The 15,795-nt window shown below is 40.0% G+C and overlaps 1 protein-coding gene across 1 annotated transcript in view; it reads right to left on the reverse strand.

Moving 5' to 3' along the window:
- Positions 1-15,795, reverse strand: part of SCFD2 (sec1 family domain containing 2) — a 408,506-nt gene that overhangs the window by 258,827 nt on the left and 133,884 nt on the right. Inside the window, exon 5 of the mRNA XM_075195616.1 lies at positions 1,888-2,137. Within this exon, the coding sequence (XP_075051717.1) occupies positions 1,888-2,137 (250 nt within the window). The remainder of the gene's footprint in view (positions 1-1,887; positions 2,138-15,795) is intronic.

Consider the following 15,795-nt stretch of genomic DNA (forward strand, 5'->3'; position numbering starts at 1 on the left):
CATATCTTGACCTTGACGAAAGCAACGTACACGTACTAATTCAATCAATAATTTGTGTGGATTAATCTCTGCTGTACAGCATGTTTTTTAATGTTTAAACACTGATTTTGTTGGAGGTACCAATAAATAATTAATTTTATCAATAATTTACATTTTTATTGCTGTGAGTGGTTGTGGATGTAAGGGCCCCAGTGCACTGCTTTGCCCGGTGGCATATAATGCTGTTAAGACGGCCCTGACACTAAGTTACGATACTGTTTATATTATATCTGAAAATACTTCAATAACAACATTTAACTTACAAAAAAAAAAAGAGGAAAGTGTGACAAAAGTGTACCTCCGCCTCTGGTCTGCTTCGTATATGACTCCACTGCACTTTGGTGGTTCATTTAGAATTTGATTGGTTGCTATGGGCAACAACTCCACTTTTCCTTTTAGAAGCCTTAGTAAATCTACCCCCAAGTCTGGGCTTTCGGTAGCACTGCACATGCATGAACCGCATGGCAAGGTCACGCATGCGCATCCCTTCAGACTGACCCGGCAAAGGGGTAAATTAATCCCAGATTTTAATGGTAAATTGCGGTGAGAAGTCATTTTTCAAAGTTAGCCTTATAGCTACATTTTAATAAATAGACCCCTCAGTCCACTCCTAACCCACATTCTCACTGCTATTGGCTGGGAACAAGCAGACCAGTTCTGCTACTATCACATTCGGTTTCTCTACAGTGTTAGAGCTCAGTGTTCTCCCGAGCACTCGGAGTTTACCAGCAGTGTGCAGCTATCATCATAGTGGTGCCTCTTGGCAATGCTTTGTTTGTTAATTATAGTCAGATAGGAAACAGTTTAAAGTGCTGATTTAAGTTACTTTTTTTTATATAGAATATTGTCTGTTTAACAGCAAAACCTATGAAATATACACTTATTAATACAATCTATGTTTAACAGCTACAAAAATTAAAATATATGCTTCAGAAGTGAACTATGATTCATAAATCTAAGGTGTGAAGAATTCTCAACGACAATTAGGTGAAACTTACTCAATTGATTGCTCTATAACTATCTCGCCATTTAGAAACATTTTCATTTGGCACTTGAGACATAAGTGAGAGCTGCACTGGAACACAATGTAATCTGACATTTTCTTTAGTAGAGGTCTATATGACACATTACCCTACTATCTTCTGTTGCAGAGGTTACTAAGACCAACAACAAACTGTCCATTTTAGTAGAGGTCTGTAAAATACACTATCATGTTATCTTCTGTAATGGAGGTCTGTATTATACACTAACCTGTATCTTTCGTAGCAGAGATCTGTATAATACACTAACCCATAGTTGCCTACTCTCCCGGAATGTCTGGGAGACTACTGAATTTTTGTGAGTTATCCCGGACTCCTGAGAGAGCAGGCAAAAATCCCGGATCCAGCTATTTCCGTTGTTGAAGATGGGTGGGGGCGGGGCTAAACATGGCCCCGCACCCTGCTGCAATTGGACGAAATTACATAAGATTGACAGACGCTGAGCCTGACATTGCACAACGCGTGGCCACGCCCTTTTGACAGACCCCCTCCCGGACAGCTGCCTTCAAAAATGGGCAAGTATGCACTAACCTGTATCTTTTGTAGCAGACGTCTGTATAATACATTAACCTGTTATCTTTTGTAGCAGACGTCTGTATAATACACTAACCTGTTATCTTTTGTAGCAGAGATCTGTATAATACACTAACCTGTATCTTCTGTAGCAGAGATCTGTATAATACACTAACCTGTTATCTTCTGTAGCAGAGATCTGTATAATACACTAACCTGTATCTTCTGTAGCAGAGATCTGTATAATACACTAACCTGTTATCTTCTGTAGCAGACTTCTGTATAATACACTAACCTGTTATCTTCTGTAGCAGAGGACTCAGCTCAGGCTCATCACACAAACACTGAATAAGAGCTTTCTTCATTTGACCTTCTGAGACTTCCAGTTCTTTATTCGTTGGGACTTCTCCAGTCACAGAGTATATATAAACCAATAGCATAAAAATCTCTTCAGTGTGGAAGTCATCAGCCCCTCTTTCATTGTGAGACTTAATCATAGGGTAGATTTGATTGAGAACTGTTGGCAGCTCTGATTTCCCAGTGTTCTGCAATAAAAACAAATAAATAAAAACTCTGAAGAGTTCACATAATGTAGGATTTAATATGCATTGTAACAGAAACAGTAGACTACTAGCAACTTGCAGAAGAGCAAATTGATAAAATTACATGTAAAATATTGAAAAATGCAAAGTAATATCCAAGTACTCGTCTGCCAAGAAGACAGAGAGGAATGTACATTTTCCAAATGCCAAGTCGAATGCTGCATTCTATTAATACTAGCCGTCATCCCACTGTTTTGTCTTTGTTTAAAATTTATCAAAGGATTTATACCACTGCGAGTAGTGTCTTTTTCGTTGCCAGACTGGAACTTAATGCCATCTACAGCAACATAATAATGAGGATAAGTATAATTCCTTGTGGTCTCCGTAGATTGAAATATGGCAAGTCAGTCTGTCAATTTTTTACATGTTTTTGTACAGACTCTCTACACCTTGAGAATATGTGATGCTATATCCATAACACTTCTAGTTTAGTCTGAAAGCTTCCGCATATGATTACTGCAGCTACCATAACCTCCGTTAGGACCCAGGCATATAGGGGCTGTAGCTCAGGACACTTAAGCCCTCTTGGGGCACAGGACCCAAATACATCAGCGCCCGCTGTGACCCCTATGTCTGTCCCCCTAAATGTATACACTTTACTTGTAACATTTGGGGATAAATGTATGAACCTCCGGATTCTTCAACTCCGGCGAGTTCAGCGTCTTCAGCGCTTAAATTTAAAGCGGGCGCTGCCTTGTAAAGGGAAGTTTCCCTTTACAATGCAGCGCTGCTTTAAATTTAAGCGCTGAAGACGCTGAACTCGCCGGAGTTGAAGAATCCGGAGGTTCATACATTTACCCCTTGGTCTTATTCACAAATGTGACGTTAAAAACATTCCGAAAATAAGAGCTTATATGGAACCAAACTTAATTATTATTTGTTTACATCAGGTATTTAACATTGCCAATCAGGTGGTCCATATCTACATAGTAAGAGCTTCCTTATCCTTGCTGGATAAACATTGCAGCAATCTGCAAGTCTATCTAGGCAACTTGTGCAACAAGAGGTTTTTTTTTTACCCTATAGAACCAGAGCGAAGGATTAAATCTCACACTACAAATACTGGTAGAGTCATGCAAATCACTTCCTACCTGTAACCATTAGTTAGATATGCATCCAGACCCGTTATTTTTCTAGCATGGATACAGTCAAGTATGCAAGTTGTACTGATGGCTCTGTATGTCTTGTGGTCTCCATTCTAGAAAGTGGCTCTGAATGCATGATTTGTTAACATGAGCAAGTAAGTTGCGACTTGCATATTTCTACTCGTTGTTCCAAGATTTAATCCTTCACTATTTGGTTCTCAGAGCTATATGAGCTAGCTATAAGAATTAGAATACCATTATATAATATATGCAATATATTATATAATCTTGCATTCTCCCGCTACTGCTCCATCTCTAGTTTCTCCAATTTAGCCTTCCCACTCTCTGACCACAATCTCCTTTCCTTCAGCCTCACCTCTTACCTCATGCCCTTCCCCCTGCATCCAAATACACACGAACACAATGAAACCTAAGTACTCTCAACCCAATCCACTTCTCATTTTCACTAAAACAACTATTTTCTCCAATGACTGCATTGTCCTGTCCTAATCAGGCTGCCTCTTTCTATAACAAAACACTCACTGCAGCACTAGACAATTCAGCTCCAGCTACTACATATAGTCTCCCTACGATCCAAACCCCAACCATGGCACAATAAACAGACCTGCTACCCGCAAAAGTGCTCCTGCACTGCAGAGCGCAACTGGAGGAAATCTCGTTCCTATCCTGATTTCCTCCACTATAAATTCATCCTTCCATCTTATAGGACTGACCTTTTAATTGCCAAACATTTTTCAAATCTGTAATATTCACCCAGTCTTCTAACTCACGTCGCCTCTATTCCACCTTCTACTTACTTCTCTGCCCACCTGCACCTCCTCCTTCCTCCCTCACTGCCTATGATTTTGCCACCTATGTCAAAAGTCAAAATTGACACCATTCGACAAGATATTTCCTCATGCCAAATTCCACTCAGTCCACTCATTCTACCCACCTTTACATACACTCCCCAATCCATCCTTAATTCATTCTCTCCAGTAACTGAAGACAAAGTCTCTGCACTCATTTTATCATCTCACCCTACAACCTGTCCACTCGACCCTATTCCCTCCCAACTTCTCCGCTCCCTCTCCTCCACTGCATGCCCACCTCTAACTCACCTCATCAACCTGTCTCTCTCCCCTGGCACATTTCCATTCTCCTTTAAACATGCACTCATCTCACCTATTCTAAAGAAACCATCTCTTGATCCAGCCTCTCTCTACAACTAGCGCCCTATTTCTCTCCTCCTCTTTGCCTCTAAACTACTTCAACAATTAGTGTACAAACGCCTGTCTCACTTTCTCTCCTCTCATTCCATTCTCAACTCCCTGCAATCAGGCTTCCACTGAAACTGCTCTCACAAAAGTGACCAATGATTTACTTACTGCAAAATATAAGGGTAATTTCTCCATAATCTTTCGCCTGGACCTCTCTTCTCCTACACACCCGTCATTCCATTGGCCTTCGTGACACAGTTCTTTCCAGGTTCACTTCCTACCTATCAAACTGCTCTTTTAGTGTTTCTCCCTCTGGCACATCCTCCTCTCCACTCCACTCCCACTGAGGTCCCACAAGCAACAAGGCTCTGTTCTTGGCCTTTTACTTTTTTTATTGTACACCTCTTCTCTTGGGGAACTAATTCGCTCATTTGGCATCCAATACCACCTCTACGCTGATGACATCCAAATCTATATCTCTTCCTCTGACCTCTCTCCTCCTGTACTATCTTGTGTAACCAACTATCTTTGAGCTATCTTCACATGGATTTCCCAACGCTACCTAAAGCTCAACATGTCCAAAACAGAGCCTATTACCTTCTCTCCTGCCAGAGTCACCGCCTGCCCTCAAATCTCCTTCACTGTCAATAACACCACAATTTCCTCAGTCTCTCAAGCCTGCTGTCTTGGTGTCACATATGATTCCGCCCTCTGCTTTATTCCTCACATCCAAACTCTCTCCCAGTCCTGTCGACTCCACCGTAAAAACATTTTCAGAATACGCCTTTTTCTTACTCAACATGCTACCAAAACTCTTATAGATTCTCTCATCATCTCCCGCCTTGACTATTGCAAATTCCTGCTATCTGTCATTCCTGACACCCATATATCCACACTTCAATCCATCCTAAATGCTGCTGCAAGACTGATCTTCCTCTCTCATCGCTCTACATCTGCTGCACCACTTTGCAAATCCCTACACTGGCTCCCTGTGTCCTCCAGAATCAAATTCAAATTACTCACCCTTACCTAGATTTGAAGCAAAAAAATTAGTTTTAAAAATTATTATTGCAGTACCGTGCAAAACAAATATTATATTTGCTAGCTTTCAGAGCACAGAGGCCCCTTCATCAGTCAACTTTACATTTAATTTTGTAAAGAAGCCTGATGAAGGGGCCTTGTTTGTCCCTGTTTTATGTATGTACTGGTTTTCCCTACTGTACAGCGCTGCAGAGCACTATGATGCCTTACAAATCTACGATAGTAATATTAATAATATGTATTATTTACAGTGGAGGGCTCACTATAACCACAAAAGATGCGCTGTTTGGACAAATTCTAAATGCTGTATAAAGCGTTGCCCTCTGCCCAGAACAAGCACACATAGGCTTCCTCTGGAATAAGAGTCTTTTTTCAGATGTTTATCAAAAACACATATTTAGCGTAAATACCATAGCAATACCAAGGAAAAACGTTTGTTTGCTTGTTTTAACATAAATCACTGTGCTTGACATTTAAAAGACACGAGGAGGCCGAATCAACACAATATTATAAATAGCAGTTTTTGTGTACGCCAACATGGAACAACTTTTTACGCCCAAAGTTTTGCCAAATTCAATGGAAATGCCTGCTTGCTGGACCTCCCACGAAAAGTGGGAAAGTTGGGTGTTAAACTACAAACTGTTTTGTAAGTCTATACAGCATTACATCTTTATAGCTAAATGTTCATTTCTTATATAAGAAAATCCTACTGCTATAAGGGTGCATGTCAAAAAAAAAAGTTTTGCATTGGATTAGTCAGATGCGGATTTGACAATAATTATGTTGCATAATTGAAGTAGATACACAGCAAAACATGGTTTAGCTAAAAAAGCTGTATCAGTCTACCCATTAGTGCATTAGCTAACCTAGCATAGGAACCTAGCATAGGAACCTTACTCTTTACTACAATACTTAGCCATAACCCTGGGTACTTGGAACAGGGGGTTGTATTTCTAACACAGCCACATGCCGCAGGCATTTGCTAACAGCTATAGGCAGCTCAGCAGACAGGAAGGCAGATGACAGGCAGCTGAAAAGACCCAAATGACTGAGTAAATGTAATATTGATAGCATTGTGTATAAACCCACATCATTAATACTAAGCCCTTTTGTTATAGGGGGGGAGCTGCTTTTTATCTCCAACCAGCTCTACAGGGAATAATAAGGCAACAATTCTACTGGCACACTCATAAATTGATTTCTAACCTTCTCTAGGGGGTTATTCGCAGAAAATAACTGAAGCATAATAGCTTGATTTACAATTGTGACTACATGTCCTTTGTAGACTATTACTCATGAGATGCTTACAAAAAACTCACATATACTTAATCACTAAAATATATAACTTATACACAGGCACCAGTAACTTTGTAACATAGCTTCCAACAGTAAATTATATGTTATGTCTTAATACATTATTTACACAACCAGAAACTGATAATTTATAAGCTGGAGGCAAAAGATGCAGGAATGTTATAGAACTGCGCATCTCATTCACATGGGCCGCATGTAGCCACCAGTAGGGTGATGTGGTAGCGACAGCAAGAGAGGGCTGGCAAATTGTACCCATGGGGTCAAGACTATTAAGAACATTTTAAAGGGAAAAAAATGCAGGTAGCACAGTGACCCAGCCCAACTAGCCCACTATGGGACCAGCCCGAGGGGCAAATGCCCCCCTGACTCCCGGTCCAGCCTGCCCCTGACCGACGGATTGTAAAATATGCAGCAAGCAGAGCCCAATTATTTGGACAAAGCCCATGCCCAAATTACGAGTTCTGGAACTGTCCCATGAATATGCTTTAGGTGACCTTTTCTGGGTCGTGCTGGACATGTACATAGTGGAAAGAGTGAAATGTCACTCCAAAGTCTACCACCACGTAAGGACCACCCATGTCATTCATGTAAATGTTTATGTTTTACTCTTAATTCACTGCTTGATTTAGTCTCAATTGAATAAAACTTGTATAATAAATCATGAGACTGAGGACACATCCAGTCTGTCATAGTACATTTGAACATTTTTATTACATTGGTATAAAAGTGCCTAAAAATGTGCTCTCCGGTACAAAGTGCAATAGTAAGGTGCACAGGTATTTCTATAAAGATACAGGCAGAGACATGGTTTCCAAAAGGGCTGTGTGGTTATACACAAACACCCACATAAATGTGGCCTCACCACCCCTTGGATCTCATTTAAATATCTTGTTCCACAAAAGGAAATCATCTTTGTACATGTAGGTGTGAAATGAAGCACACACGTGTGCTTAGCATCTAGCAATCAACATACCCTGATCTACTCAGCTTCTGCCATAATTTAATACAACAGTTTGCACCAACGCAGATGCCGTTATCTAGGTCCACAAATCCATGGGCTGAGTACATATGGAGTATGCCTTGTAACTTGGTGGTCTTCATTGTTAGTTGGCCTGACTCATTAAGCAACGTAAATGCCGATGTATTTTGCATTAATTTGTTCTGAGCATGCCCAGAAACGTACTATCCGCCAAATACAGCAAGTGTATGCAATTCATCTTTGAGCGCAAAGGACACTTACTACAGCCTACGATTTCATGGGCGGAATGGGCGTATGCACATAGTCAATATACAGAATGGGCGTGCCAAGCTCAAGCTAACACAGCAGTGTCCATTTCAAACTTTGGGGATCTCTAAGGTTCATGTTTTTCGGTTGTATCACTTGTACCAGCTACAGGACACGTGTAAGTGCCAAGTGATAGTGATGACAGTCACGTATGTACGCTAGAACATATGTTTGCAATCAAAAGCAAATGTAAAAATGCAATTTGTGTACAGTAGACATTAATAACATCATGGTGAATGTATTTAATTCAAGAAAAACATTAAAAAAAAAAATCCAACTTTTTTTTTTTTTTTTTAATGACTTAGGGCCTGATTCATTAAGGAAAGTTAAGCAATACAATTGAGTAAGGTAATTATTTCTTACTCAAGTTTTCTGGACAAAACCATGTTGCAATGTGAGGGGTGCAAATTAGTTTATTATTTTGCACATAAGGAAAATACTGTCTGTTTTTTCACGTAGCACACAAATACTTGATAGCTTATTTGTACACTGAAATTTAAATTTGATTTAGGACATGCCCTACCCCAACTATAAATCTGCCATCACATTTTAAATTTACCTCCAATGCAACATAGTTTTGCCTTACTTATTTTTGCTTAACTTTCCTTAATGAATCAGGCCCTATATTATTAACAGGTGACAATAGTTGAATCCTTTTTTTTCTCTGCGTTCTGCTAGGACTATATTGTACTTATCCTGCAGTGTGTTGTGTTTGTCTCAATAGTGCAAGTGCCGTGTTGACAGAGTGTACTTAGACCAGTATTCAACTAGAAACGTTTCTTCAGATTCGCTTGCAGTTGATGACAGACGTGCGTATGCCCCAATTATATGCGTTTTTAAAATAAATGTTCATTGTGCAAGCTATTGTTGTACTTGACCAAAGTGAGCAGAACCACTGTTACTTTTCCCCATGTCTTTTCAATGCCTAAATAGGCTGTAAAATGTGCTTGCTGTTCAATGGAAGTAAAACAACAGGTAATATTGTACCAGGGCCCCTGAAGTTGCAAGGCAGAATTATTTGAGACATACACAGCGTTGAAACACATCTGGGGTCATAAGGTTCGTCACCCTAGATAGAACATCCAACATCTGCAGAATCCCAAAAATTTGGAGGCTGTTTATAGGCTCATTGTCCAGTGAGAGACTGGTATTACTGTAGATTGTTTTTATTGAATGCAATTATTATATTCAGCACTTTTGTAAGTGTTTCTATAGATTTCAGTTTTATTGAAAGTGTATTACACTATACAAAGCTTTTTTGTTCCCTTTTTTCTGGTGTGAATGAGAATAAAGCAATTACAGCAAGACAGATAAGGAGGTACCATCTGGGAATAGTTACAGTTAATCGCCCAACTGACTACAGAACCATAGTGTATTAAGGTACTGTCAGTTTTTCATGTGAGATTTATTCTTTTGGAACAAAGAGGTGTATAAGTAGAACTTCACTACTGCATTTGGAGGTTGCAGATTCACCTTTTGGTGGCTGAATTGTTTACACATTTTAGGGGTGTGCATGATGCTTACTCCTTATATTTTAATTTGTTTGACTGAAATACTACTGTCACGAACATAGAAAACTTAGTTATAAGGGTTAATCCATTAATAAGGCCTAAATCATAACTCATAACACACAAAGAGGAGAGCTCCATTGCTAATTGTCATATCTGAAATACAAATAATAGGTCTGGCAGGCTGGTCTTCTAAATGTGATGGAATTCCTCCCGCTGTAATGCTCTAACAATATTGGTGGCGTTATCAGAAATCACATATCATCAGGAGAGTTCAAGCAGGATAAGCCATGTTGCAATGACATCCCTTAGTTTTTCAAACAGAGTGTCAGCAGGGCCCTCTTAACAACATTTTGGGCCCCCGGGCAAAGCAGTGAACCGGGGCCCCTATATATATACATGTATATATATATATATATATATATATATATATATATATATATATATATATATATATATATAAAAAAAGAAGGGACTATATATATGGGCCCGTCGGAGGCAGCACAAAAAAAAAACCTGAAAAAAAAGAAGAAGAATATACTTACCTTGCGGTCAGCTGGCGATCCGGCTCCCTCCCTGGTCTCCTCCTCCGTCGCGCTCCGCAATGGATGACGAGCGGGCGTGATGACGTCACCCCTACATGCACTGCGAGCGCCGCACGGAGGAGGAGACCAGGGAGGGAGCCGGATCACCAGCTGACCGTAAGGTAAGTATATTCTTCTTCTTTTTTTTCAGGTTTTTTTTTTGTGCTGCCTCCGAAGGGCCCCCCTGGGCTGCAGGGCCCCCGGCCATTGTGCCCAATGGGAAAGACGGCCCTGAGTGTCAGCGGTATTACCTCTGACCTGTGCCTTGTCTCGTCTCTGATAACCACCTCTCACTCCCACCTTCAAGAATTCTCCCGTGCTGCTCCCCACTTATGGCATTCCCTACCACGCTCAATCAGACTTTTCCACAGCCTTCAAATCTTTAGATGCTCTTTGAAACCCCATCTCTTTTTTAGAGGTGACCTATCATCGATAACACTATTCACACTAATGCAGCCTCACAAGGTTGGAAAGGTCAGTATGTAAAAATAAATAAAATGCCAAAAAAATGTTGGAGGTGTGTATTAACAAATCTCCAATTTGGACTCAGCAGGTCAGGCATTCCATTGATCAGCTGTGCAGCAAGAAAAGACCCTCTGCCTCAATACAGAATCCACAGTGCAGCCAGCTTAATAGATAGTTATTGGTGACTTTCAAGATCTCAATTATTGTGGGCATGCTATGCAGTGTTGTCATCAAGTGTTACCGATTTAGAAAGTGTCTAAAGTCTCTAACAGATTACAAAGGCTAAACAGGCCGCACTGATGGTTCCACCCTGAGCGTGCATAGCATATTCGAGTCACAGTGGGACCTACAGAGAATCCTGCCCGGCTGCTCTGATTGTGTTATAAACACAATCAAAGCGGTCGGGCAGCATCCTCTGTCTGCCGACACGGACCTGCACATAGCATGCGGCAGCACAACCCTGCTAGAAGAGAAAAAGGTAACAGGGCACTAAATCGTCCAACCTAAAAAAAAATATCTAGGTCCGCCCTTGTACTATATTAGTGTAAATGCTTACTCTGAAACGTTGCCAATAGCTTAATCAAATAAATGAATGTTACTCATTCTAAATTAATGTTTAGTTCCATTCTTAAAACTACCTGGTCTAAGAAGAAGCAGAGGTACCGTCTGGGAACAAATGTACAGCTACACCCATTACCTTAATCTAGTACAATACTGTGCACACATTGGGAAAGCACTAGGAGTGTAAGGGTTGTTTTGGCTCACTGCTATTAACAAGGGATTGGAACACTGCCAGTTCTAAACCTCTGTTTCCAGATGTATCTTAGCACCCTTAAAATACATTAAACATATGGGATGTCTATAGGCAGCCCCATAAATTAGGCAATGTTATTGCTAGTCACAAAACAGCACACAGCAGGCATTATTCCACGTTCAGGAGATTTTCAACGTTTTCTGGCTCAAATCAACAGACACGCTTTCACATGACACAATTAATGCACAATTAATACTTGTACACAATTTGTTGACTCTAGTGGATAAACAACTCCTCTTTCTCTGTTATGTTTTGTACTGTATAAAAGGTGATGAGCCTATCATAAACTGACAGCTTATGACATCTCTACTCACAGTGTGCACATCTTGACATCTTTTCAGCTGTGTATTCCTAGTTTCATGTGTCATGTTTAGTTGATCTGATCCAAGTTGAACCAATATGAAAATATTTAAATAATATATAAAGCCATGATTTCACATTAATATATACCATAGGTTATGCATAACATCAGCTGAATAATATACATGAAACAAATGGAGTGTTTAAACTTAATAAGTCAACTGTGTTCTCTTTCATCTGTAGCAGGATATCTTGTGTGAAGGGAGTGTTTCTCTAACTGAGCAGGCAAAGTTAGAATGACAGCTTGGCACATCTGTAAAAAGCTAAGAACCTACCGGGTAACCAGAGAAAACTTCATTGAACCTAAATAAACACCTGTCCCCATCCAAGGAACACACCCAAGAAAGACAACCCACCAAGACATCAAGGACAACAGAGGTAAACAGATTCCATTTTATACAGCCACACAACCACAGGTAAGGAACAAAACAACACCCACCCACACTGCGCCACAAAGAGAAACTCCAACAAAAACAAATCACATCGCGATGTGTTGTACAGAAAAATAAAATTCCCTATTTTCACAATTGAATCTCATTTGCCTATACATTCGTGAATATTAGTACTGTAGTAACTATTTTATACAAGACCAAATTGTATTCTGCATGTCATACTAGTCTATATAAACTAATGGTGTTCTCTAGGGATGTTCTAAATGATGAAATATAAAATCACTTAATACTAAATAGCTAAAAGGCACCTAGGCCGCCCTGGAACAAGCACCTGATTGTGCCAGGCATGTAACAGAAAGGCTTGCCATCTGTAGCTCTAAGGCTAGGTACACACTGAAGTGTTTTCGTCCAATAATCGGGCAAATCAGCTGTCATACGACCATTCGGTCGGAAGTAGGGTCCGTGTGCATAGTAACATGATGGTCTAAAGTTGTGCCAAAGTGCTGACTGCCGCCTCATTTGGTTGGTCGTACTGTTTAATATTTTCCGACCAATCCGTCTAACGATCATGTAGCGTGTATAATTTTCTGATCGATCCACGAGCAACTGTCGATAGTTCCTAAAGCTGCGACTCTTTTGAGGGCGTGTGTATGTTAATTTTTGATGCCTGTACCAGCCCCACGTGGTGTGGTGTCCGCACATCACTCATTTGGTAATTAGGTGTTTCTAGCTCTAAAGCAGGTGTCTATTGCATTAATGGGTACAGCATATGTCTGCCAGTTTAATTATAAGCCTTCGTCAGTGTAGTCTTATAACAAAGTTTTATTTCTATGTAAATTGCCTCCTTAATTATAGCTATGTGCCACTTGATTGTAAACAATACACATAAATAAAAAGGTTAATTATGTGTATTACATTTGTCTGCCTGCATAATTTAATACATTTTTGTAAATAACACACGTTTCAAGTCATCGGGGTTGTTGTCCCGGATCTCCTGCAGCAGGGACATATGAGAGAATGAGTCTCTCCTATTGAACCACTCTTTGGCCCAAGAAGATCTATTCTTTCTCCATCTTTCCCTTTGAGTCTGTACTTGCAGTCTTCTTGCCACAGTGAGCAGAAAAAGAGCAGTTGCTTGTCGTTCTTCAAAAGTATCCTTATTAGTAAAAATACGTTTTTCATGTGTGGTTGAGAACGAACCCACAATGTACATGTGCTAGCGAATGTATGAAGAAAACGTGTTGCCATCACTTTTTGTATGAGGTTTAGAGTAGTTACTATTGAACATGCTCTGCCCCTTATTTAAATTTCTTGGGTATATCATTACATAGTTGTTTCAGTATGTACAAATTTCTAATCTTTGCTCATGACAATATGGCAGTGAAAAGTCGCTTGCCGGACAGTCTTTCGTTAATCGTCTAAAACGGGATTAGTATGTACGCATTAATCGTCCGAGCGATCGGACCTTCGGTCAAAGGGCAAGTCGTTATAGATAACACATCGGTCGGAAAATTCTTCAGTGTGTACCTAGCCTTAGTCTGTGTTCCATCTAACACATTAAATATAGAAGTACAATATACTAAATCTTTTCCGATACTACCGAAGAAGACACCCAGTCATGATGTTAGTTACACTTACACATCACATTCACTTACTTTTATAGTAATATGTGGTTCTGATTTTAATGTAATACTGGGATCTTGCAGATACATAGAAATGATATTTGTATAAAGTCTAATCTAATGATTACTACATATCCTGGAATGCCTTGTAAATTATAAACACTTTTTCTCTGTTTCTATTTGACATTAAAATCAGTTGTAGTTACTTCACTTCTGGATAAATTAGATTGCTACATTTGTATTCAGGATCACATAGCTACCACCATTCTAAAAGACTGTACAAGGATACAATGCTGCTGAGCAATTGTAAAGCGCTACGGAATTTGCTGGCGCTATATAAATAAATGCTGATGATGATAATGAGCCCATGCAGCTAAACACATCATGCGCGATATTGTCTCTGTGGACCTTGGAGAACTACAAATCCCGTCTTGTTTCCTTGAGGCTTTCGTCAATAAAATTCATGTAAAGCCCAGAAAATAAGAAGAGATGCAAGAATTTAATTTCATTTAACATGCAAAAGAAAAAAAAGGATTGTGCAGGGCAATATTCAGGGACAAATCTGTTAAACCTGGGACTGTCCCTGGAAATTAAGGACAGTTGACTACTATGAGGCTGGTCACACATGGGACAATCCTGTCGCTTCAGCCTTAGGTAGTGACACTCTGGGTGGCTGGTTATCATAGATCATCTCTAAAACCCTTATGACATCAGCAGCATCAATCTGTATGCCTGTTTTATGTTTTACTTTAAGCCACTTAACTTAGCTCACATTTCCTGCTGCGTGTGACATCTGCTGATCATAATATTGTGTATCTATTCTCAAAGTGTCCAATAAAACAAAAAATGAACTGGGAAGGTCTCAAAGGCTTTAAATAAAATTTTGCACTATATAGATCTGTGCCAACTGAAAACTTAACAACCCAGCTGTTCTCTGTTTATTGCTGCTGTGTTTAGACATGGTCTTACAGTGAGTTGTGACAGGACAATTATCTATCACTAAAGGGGAAAATTATACAAACAAGCTACTCTTATAAAAGTGGAATTCGTTGTCAGTTTACAGGTCCAATGATAAAATAATAAAATGTTTCTAGATTACACAATGTCTAAAATGTCTTCCTTCCCCTAGTGGCAGTCATAGTAGTAGCAGAGCCCTGATCAGGAGGATTCCCTCCATCAATACTCCCCGCAAAGAGTTATCGGATTACATTAACAAAAACTGTTAAAGTGGTGCAACGGTAATATATTTTAAGCTCAGACTATGCAAATAAGTGGGTGTGGCTTTACTAGTGGTAGTCTCTATTTTCATTATGCAAATATCTATTTTAAGTCTATGTTCATATCCAAACCTCCCTACCACCCCAACTTCAGGGTTCTGTCCCGTCATCCTGACCCGGAGAGCTTTGTCCCTATCGATGGGAAAGTTGGGGCATATTTTGCTCACTGCTGTTCTGCACACTGGCATGCACGGCAATGGAGGGATTTAAAGGGAAGGAGAGAACCAGGCAGCCTAATGCTTCAAAATAAACAGGCCCTAGGGTTGTGACCATACCCCCATAGTGCCATGGCTGCGACCCATGTTCTGATAATAATACTGCCTGCCCCAATATTGGAAAGTATGCATATCTGGGTATATCCAATGCATTAGAAATGCATGAACCAAACAGCATTCTGCATTCTACAGTACTGAAAAAACATTAAGACACTTGGATTGGCGCTTGGTAAGCCATAAGAACATCATAGCGTGTTCTCCCAGCAAAGACGACTACTGGATTAGGGTGAAGCCTCCTTTGGAGACAAGATATTCTCCCAGAGGGTTCCATACCTATTTTCATGGCTTTTCAGGGATGTGTCTCAATGACGCAAATCACATCATCAAGGTCCATCTATCTCAGTGAACACATATGGCCT

The sequence above is a fragment of the Mixophyes fleayi genome, chromosome 1 (assembly GCF_038048845.1).
Source record: "Mixophyes fleayi isolate aMixFle1 chromosome 1, aMixFle1.hap1, whole genome shotgun sequence".
Taxonomy (NCBI): Eukaryota; Metazoa; Chordata; class Amphibia; order Anura; family Limnodynastidae; genus Mixophyes; species Mixophyes fleayi.